A 9238-nucleotide genomic window follows, 5' to 3' on the forward strand; every position below is an offset into this window, starting at 1 on the left:
CATGATACCAAACACGACTCCTGAGAAAGGGAAATTTAGTCCCATCCGACAGGACAACATAGTCGGGGTCAGGCTCCGATCGCCGAACGACACGAGGGTCGTAACTCAGGTTAAGATGTGCAAGTCCTCTCATGTCCCTAAGTAAGTTGAGAAACTATGATCCCCAAAATCCGGAGGGTCCGAATACGAGAAATAATATAAAGACAAGCATAGACCACAGAGCAACAACCATTGACAGGGAAAATATCAGAGTAAAATCAAAAAAATCTTACCCGAGAGGTTGAAGGTCGGAAAACTCGGATAACAGACTTGGAAGGTTGAGCACAGTCCGAATAGGCAGATCAAACCGAGAACGCGTCGAGAGCAAAATTTGAGAGGAAATGTGAAATGAATCCAAAATCTCGGAAAAGCCTTATATAAAGACAGCGCGAACGGCTCAGATTAAGCGTGCCTAAGAAGCCGCTCAGATCTGACCGTCGAAGCGAAGCGACGTAATGATTCAGTACGATCAAAACCAAACGACGTCGCACGATACCTCGAACAAAAAAGAGTGTAAAGCTCTTACTCGAAACACACCGAGACAAGCAGGAAAGCAAAGATGAACACAGCTATTTATTCAACCGAAATAGTTCCTTACCATTTTTGCTAAAAATACTAAGAAACTGCAAGGTTGCTGTTAAGAGATAATTTAGCCAAGCACCGAGTAGATTAGTCGGAATCCCGAGCAGTAGGTAAAATCCAGCATCGAGCTCAGGTAAAATAGACCCAAGAGCTGACCATTGAAAAGGAACGATCCGTTCATAAGGTAAGAACGAAACCTACCGATCAAAACTTCGGAGAGAAGAGAAGACCGTAGGTCAAAGACTAGTCAAACCAAAAGAAAAAATGTTTCAACTTCTAAAAACGCGCACTTCAACGCTTTCAAAAGGAATAATAACCGTCCACCTCAGCAAAAGAAAGATGGCAGTTACCAAAAAAAAAACTACCGAAAACGTGGGATTGATCACCCCACGTTCACAAGAATAACCGTCTGAACCCACGACTACATGGTGAAGAGAGTGACCCCAAATGGGTATAAATAGGAGATTCGAAGACAAAGAGAGGGAGACGGATTTTTTGACGCCTTTTTGCTTTCTTCTACTTAAAACCCATTTTAAACATTGCTCTCTTGTATTAGATTCGTCGATATAAAGGGAAAGTCTTGCCTAAATCATATTGGTACTCGGAGTCTGCGCACTCGGAACCTGTGTATTTTCGTAAGATATTGTTGTACTAAATTTATAGGTCAACAACTTTATAATTTGAACATATGGTCTCGTGAAATAATATTAAAATACATACTAAGACTTGACCAATATGTGGCTATGTATAGAACCTGAAAAATATGTTTGAAATGAAGACGTAATTTCTAATATTTTCTTTGAATATTGTTTGGATGGAGAGAAATTTAAGGGAAAAAAAATCTTAAGATCCTTAGATATTGTTACGAATCCTACGTGGAAAAAGATAATAAAAACTAACAAAGTGTTACTTCTCTTATTGTCAATTGATTTTTTGATGAAACCCCGTGTTACTTTCATAAAGATGAATTATGATAGTTTGTTCCACGGCCACGTGCCCAAAATCTTAGAGGTGACAAAGGTAAAATTTAGTATATTTGAATTTTGAAGAAGATAACTGTCAGATCTATCCATTGAAGAGATCAAAATTGGATTTATATACGATGTTATCAACACACCAAATTATTTTATAACTATAATCTTGAAAGAATAATTTGTAATAATTTGTTGATAAGTTAATGTAAAAACATTGGCGGAGCCAATGAAGGAATATTTTATTAAGTTCGAAACACACAATATATTGGAGAAATGAGCTCGTGAGCATAGCATAGAGAAGGCGATAAGAATGTGTGAATATGGATAATATTTCCATTTTCGAGATTTAAACACCAATTTATAATCCTGCGATAAACAAAGAAACGGCCATATTTGAGGAAATGGTTTTTGCTAAAAACATGTTGTTTCGCATAATTTGTTATTTGGACTTAGACTACCCTTATCTCGACAACCGGTCTGAAATTAAATATCTAGCCGAGCTCGTCGAGCAGGGTGAATTCCGTAGGGACATATGTCTCTCCCCTAAAATATTAAATTTTAAATTTTGTAGTTAATTATTTTATAATACAATTTTTCACTTTGATAAAAAGTTACATGAGGTGGTTTTTTTTTTTTTTTTTTTTTTTTTTAAATTATATAAGCCCCTGAAGTTTCGTTATCATATTGCCTCCTTATTTAAAATTCTTGCTCCGCCTCTGTGTATAAATATAACTTTTATCTGAATTTGTTGTTACACTAAATATTTTCCTTTGCAACAAAAATAAAATTGAGTCAAATATAATGTAATGAAACACATGTCTAACTAACTGCCGTCTATAATCAATGTATAAAAATAAACGATATGTATATATATATATATTTTAAAGCCCTACCAAACTGAGCCATGTACGCAAGTTTTACGAGCAAGAATAAGTTAAATACGTAAAACAAAAAAAATGGTCATGTGGTTTGATCTGTATGTGCTTCCATCAGAATAATATTCTTGCTTAACAAAAAAAAAAGGATAATATTATTTTTTTCTCTGTTATATTAATTTTAAATATCAAACCAAGTGGCGGCATATTTATCACATGTTGATTATTGGTCTCGAGCCACCTCTAAAACTAATAATTAACACATCCCAACTATCGTACCAATTACTATAAATAGACCAAATCTCATACTAAAAATATTCATTTTCTCATAAACACCTGGTGTATACAATCTCTCCGAGTAAAAATTACTTTTAGGGATTCATTATTTCGCTAAGTTTCGAGGTAAAAGAAAATTGCAGTAAGTATGAATTCTGTGCCATATTATTCTCAATTGCCGTTTGGCCTTCGCCGATCAGTGTCTTGTTCAGTTTCATTACAACCTAAAACCTTCAGTTTCTAAATAATTATAATTAATATTTCAAAAAATTATTCACACAAACATATATTAATTAATACGTCCATACCCTAACACCTGTAAGCTTGCATGATCTATATTCGTCCGTTACTGATATTGTTGATTTATCTGTTTGTGTGTGTTATCCTCAGTTCGACTTGTTCCGATAACGAGAAGATGAAATTAGGTAAGTAAATTAATTAATTTCCAAATAAGTTTAATGCATTCATGAGATATACATGTAGCAACTGACTGTAATATCTCTACTGATATTGAGAATCTTACAAGTTTTACGTACAACTTAGTAATGATATTATCTACTACGTATATATATAATATGCAGGGTTTTGTACAAAAGTGTCACGTAGTGTCAACATGGAGAGTCTGCGCAATGGCTACCTCTTTCCTGAGGTAATATAGTATACACAGTATTATATACGTACCTCAACATCGTCATTCAATATGTTTATCTAACTTGATATATATATATATATATATATATATATATGTGTGTGTGTGTGTGTGTGTGTGTGTAGATATCAAAGCGCGAGCTAGAACACAGAGAGAAGCACCCAAATGCGAAGCTGATAAAGCTTGGTATTGGTGATACCACGGAGCCCATTCCAAATATCATAACATCTGCCATGGCTGAGGTAATTATTATTATTAGTATAATTAAGAAGAATATTAAATGATAAACAGCTTAATGAGTGTATACATGTTTATACATATATATGTTGCAGTATTCTATCGCACTATCTACGGTTGAAGGTTACAAAGGGTACGGCGATGAGCAAGGCAACAAGGTAAACATATCATTTGGAACTTATTTTCGGTACTTCTATATCCCAATGTGTATATGTTCATATCACGCCTAGCTATGAACTTTCATTTCAATAAAGCAATATGATTACTATAACAATAGCTACTGGCCGTATTAACTATTAAGACGCGGTTTCAAGAGTCTTATCTTTCAAGTTAAGGCCTTGAATATATATATATATATATATATATATATATATATATATATGTATGTATGTATGTATTCTAAAAGTCCTGTTCACTCACCGTTTTATTCTTGTTTGAATATGTCAAAGCGCCATGTAAAGTAAAAAAGTTGTATCGTTTAGAAGTTACTGCGGTCACTAACAGTTTTATTTTCACACATATGTGTAACCATGTATGGTACTGAATAGAACTCGTCATTGTGTGTATGAACATATATAAAAAATTGAAATTCGCACTCTTAATGTTTACATTTTTATACTTTTTAACCTTAAATCATATGATTTTTCGTATACTCGTCTCTCCTGAATAGTACTTTTTTCCTTACAAAATTTGAATTTTTTTTATATTAAATTTACCCTTGACTGTAAATCTCTTGGCTCCGCAAGCTGAGTTGGAGGACTACTAAGATTCTAGCCATCAATTCCATTTATAATAATGCTAGCTCTTGATATTTTGCCTATTTGGTTGTTTGACAAAGTCAACGACAATTTCTTCCAGACTGAAATATAGGACTTTCTTGTTTCATTCAACTTTCAAAGTAAAGCTCGATATGGATCTTAGGAACTGCGCTTTCAAGTTAAAAAGAAAAGGAAAAATAATTGACTTTTCAAACTCAAACAATTTGCATATATATATATATATCTGTCATCAATACACCGCGTCACATGTCTATTATTTAATTCAACTATATGCGTGCTTTTGGCTCCTTAATATAGTTTCCTTATCAAAAAACATTTCCAAATAGCACTACTCCAGATTTATTATGGTCAAACAAGTGAAAACTTGTTGAAATTTATTGAGAAAAATAAAAGTGTAGCTGCGTGGGCGTGGCGTTCTTTTTTTTTTTTTTTTTTTTTTGCCAAAACATTTTCTATTATAATCATGTATCGTATATACTTACTGCTTGCTCTTCATTTCCTTAATATATTTTATTTATCCTAGTAAACATGACCTCTCCAAATAATAATCCAAGCACTATGTCGTTCTTAATTTGACTTCAAAAAATGAAATTTTGTGGCAGGCATTAAGAGTGGCAATTGCAGAAACGTTGTACAAAAATATGGGAATCAAAGGCCATGAGGTCTTTGTATCAGACGGTGCACAATGTGACATTTCTCGTCTTCAGGTCTAGACATATAATATAATATAATATAATATACATATGTACCCATCATACGAAGAATATTGATCATCACTAAATATAATTATTTAGCCATAATCTTCTAAAAAAAATAGGGTTATGTTCTATTTCTAGATCCTGAATTTTTTCATGGAATTTTTTTTTATTTTATTTTTATCTAGATGCTTTTCGGACCAAATGTAACCGTGGCTGTTCAAGACCCTTCTTTTCCGGTAAATTAATTGCACCCTAGCATGTTTTTATTTTTTTCACCAATTATTTATTTGCAAGTATACCATAAAATTTGATCTTGGTGACCTATACAAAAATAATTTAACCATTTTTTTTTTCAATTAGGCCTACATAGACTCAAGTGTGATTTTTGGTCGAGCTGGGGAGTTCAAAGAGGGAACGGGAAAGTACGGGAACATTGTGTACATGAAGTGCAGCGCCGAGAATGGATTTTTCCCCGATTTGGGTCAAATTTATTCGTACTCACCGGATTTAATCTTCTTTTGCTCACCGAATAACCCAACCGGGAACGCAGCGTCTCACGAGCAACTAAAGAAGCTCATAGAGTTTGCGAAGGCCAACGGTTCAATCATAATCTTCGACTCTTCTTACGCGGCTTATATCTCTGACGATAGCCCTAGATCTATCTATGAAATTCCCGGGGCAAAAGAGGTATATTAATATTTACTATTCATTAATATGCTATACCCTAAATGATCGCTCATTATACATATTATATGTTTGATAGCTCAAGCCTCAAATTACGTGACATTGGAAATTCTACTCGTTACTAAGACTCGGTATATGCCTAAGGTGCCAAGTACATTTGGATTCACTTGCAATTTTGAGTTGAGTCTAATAAAAGATAACACAACAGAGTGGTGATATATGCTCGTTTTACCCAATAATAAATATAATTTGATTTTTTAAAGGGGGATGTAAGAAAATAAAAAATTCAGGGGGGCATATAAGTAACATTTAAGTTAATTTTATACTAAACAAGGGGCATACGCCCTCATAGTTCCATGAAATTAAAGGGCAATTTTTAAAGCTACATTTGCAAAAAAAAAAAATAATAATACTTAGATTTATATTTTATTATAATTTTTTTTTCTTTATAACAAGTTTGTATGTACAAATATATCTAGGTCGCAATCGAGGTGTCTTCATTTTCGAAATTTGCGGGGTTCACCGGGGTCCGCCTTGGTTGGACGGTTGTACCGGAGGAGTTGAGATACGCAAACGGATTCCCGATGATAAAAGACTACGATCGCATTGTGTGTACGTGCTTCAATGGCGCTCCGAGTATTTCTCAAGCCGGAGGGCTTGCATGTCTTTCTCCACAAGGTTACATGGTAAATATTCATTTGATCATTTTTATTGAGGAAATTGCATGTCTAACTTTTTATTTTCCTTTAAATTTTTACTTGATTTTGAGAAAAGTTATGTTTATATCAACATATAATAAGCATATCAATTGGACCGAGCGGCTATGGTCATTATATAAATAATATTTTGTTACTATATTTTATATCAAATTATAAATTATCTTATACAGAATAAAATATTTTATACAAAAAAAATATATATATGATCTAACCTTTTGGACTCCTCTCAAGCGCGCCAGGGCTAGGCTTGAGGTCTTAGGTATCATGCATGTCCGAATTTATACAATCTTCTTTATCTATTATTTGAACTCGCCAATTTTTTGCAAGAAGGAAAAAAAAAAAGATTGCTAAGATTATTAAACTCGTAAATTGAAGTTTTTTTTTTTACTAGAAAAAACTACTAGATTTTATCATTTATTCTATACATCTTTAAATAAGGTAGCTTGACATTATTATATAAACATATGTGTTTACTTGTAGATGACTAGGGAAGTGGTTAGCTATTACAAAGAGAATGCGAAAATAATAGCAAATACATTAAGATGTCTTGGACTGAAGGTGTACGGTGGCGAAAATGCACCTTATATTTGGGCACACTTTCCGGGGCAGAGATCTTGGGACGTTTTTAATGAAATTCTCGAAAAGACGCACATTTTGACCATTCCGGGCAGCGGATTCGGTCCCGGAGGCGAAGAGTACATTAGATTTAGTGCTTTCGGGCGCAGAGAAAACATTCTTGAAGCCTGCAATAGGTTGCAAAAGCTTTACAAATAAATATATATATATATATATATATATATATATATATATAATTTATAAGAAAAAAAATTATCAGAAGACTCGTGAAGGGAATATGATCACTAATAATTTATGCTATTTTATTCACTAATATATAGCTATGATCTAGTCGACCATGTTTGATTTTTTTTGTTAATAGAGGCTTTATATGTTAATTTGTTGCTTTAATTATGTTTGGCAAATAAATTGAGCCATTGTACTATACCGTTGAGAACGGAAATATTAATAAAAATGTTACCGTAAGTTTTTCATTATAAGTCATCATGTATATTAATTTTGGCCGATGAAAAATAATACTAACTATAAATATCGGACACCTTACTTCTTTTGATAAGTAATATTAATATTTGATAACTAGTAGTCTCAAACTCTCAATAAATAAAAATATACTCATTGCTCAAAAGTATAAAGTGCCTTTAAATACTTTATATATATTTATATATATATATATATATATATATATTGCCTTTAAATACTTTATATATATATATATATATATATATTGCCTTTAAATACTTTATATATATATATATATATATTGCCTTTAAATACTTTATATATATATATATATATATTAAATTTCTTTTCAAGATCTGCTGCCCTCTCTATGGATTTGTGGCAATTAACCAATAAATTAATTATACAAGCAATATTCGGTAATTCCACACCCCAATATTAAACCATATCTATTATTAATTATTTCAGGGTTTATAGAGAGCGGAAAATGAACTAAAATATATGTGATAATCTAAAGTGCGTTTTATAAAAGTCAGCAAGCACTAAGAATTCATAGCTTCCGCGTGTATTATTTTATTTTATTATTTTTCATGTAATTACGTTTAAACTTTAAATGGCAAGAGTGAAGTGTTGATCGATGAATCGATGATCCAGGTAAACACCACAACACAACCACCAAAGAATTTTCAACGTATAGGTAATTATCACGTAACGACAAAAATAGAATATAATACTCAGTTACATAAACCCCAGGGATTTTATTGGTACTTCATGCCCACGCAATTGCAAACATATCTTTCAAACGAGAGCTTCTTCGATCTTTCGTTGCGTCAATTTTCTTTTGTTTTTTTTCCGTTACAAAAATATTGGCAGATATATCAATATATTATCGTCAAAATTTCGTGGCCATCACGGAAGAATCAGTCAACTGTCGCCTAAAAGACAACGACTTAAGACTACGTTTTAAATTAATTTTAATAGATACTATCCCTCCGGTAAAGACTATAAATACCACACGCAATTCAACCCATTTCCTCACAAACTCATTCGAGCCTCGACAAAAAAAAAAATTCCCAAAAATATAAATTAATTCATTAGCGAGAATTATTAATCATGGCCACAGGTAGTTATCATTTGGCCGAAGCTCACGTGATGCGAAAGCTGTACAAAGAGAAGATAAAGAAATTGGAGGAAGAAGAAGAAGCCCAAAGAGACACGTCAAAGACTTCGAATGGCTCTGTGGACTCACATGTGAAACAAACAGGTTCTGTGGGTTGTTTTGGTATGTTCAAGAAAATCCACCCCAGAGAGTCTAATAGTCATATTCATCAACACCACAAGAAGAGCTCGGTTTCTGAAGAGGCTTTTTCATGATAGCGTTTCAAAATGTTGGGCGTTTATTTATTTTTTTTTTTTGTTACAAAATTTTCTTGTTTAAGTTAATGTTTAACTGCCTAACTAGCTGTATTGTGTTGTTTATTTGTTTGTTCACTTTATCTAATGAAATTATTTCTTGAAAAAAAAAAACTTTATCTAATGAAATTGTCGAATCCTCGTGGGTTTTGGAACTAGGAATAGTAACTAGTATCAACTTTGATCAACTTTGATATTTTGGAGTAAAATAATAACAATTATATTTTTAAATATTTTTATTAGTAACTGTGAATTTATATATCCACAATTTTTTATTA

At 32.4% G+C, this 9238-nt stretch overlaps 1 protein-coding gene across 1 annotated transcript; it reads left to right on the forward strand.

Annotated features, from left to right (window-relative positions):
* Positions 1-3335: 3335 nt before the first annotated feature.
* LOC149391405 (aminotransferase ALD1, chloroplastic-like) lies at positions 3336-7359 on the forward strand. Its single transcript, XM_089620593.1, has 8 exons — positions 3336-3395; positions 3521-3637; positions 3728-3790; positions 5014-5118; positions 5295-5345; positions 5470-5796; positions 6273-6479; positions 6993-7359. Exons 1-8 carry the CDS (start codon positions 3360-3362, stop codon positions 7284-7286), a joined length of 1200 nt encoding a protein of 399 aa, XP_089476719.1. The 5' UTR covers positions 3336-3359; the 3' UTR covers positions 7287-7359.
* Positions 7360-9238: the final 1879 nt, after the last annotated feature.

The sequence above is a fragment of the Urtica dioica genome, chromosome 7 (genome assembly GCF_054948205.1).
Source record: "Urtica dioica subsp. dioica isolate 48M chromosome 7, U.dioica_male_clone48M_v1_H2, whole genome shotgun sequence".
In the NCBI taxonomy this organism is placed as follows: Eukaryota; Viridiplantae; Streptophyta; class Magnoliopsida; order Rosales; family Urticaceae; genus Urtica; species Urtica dioica.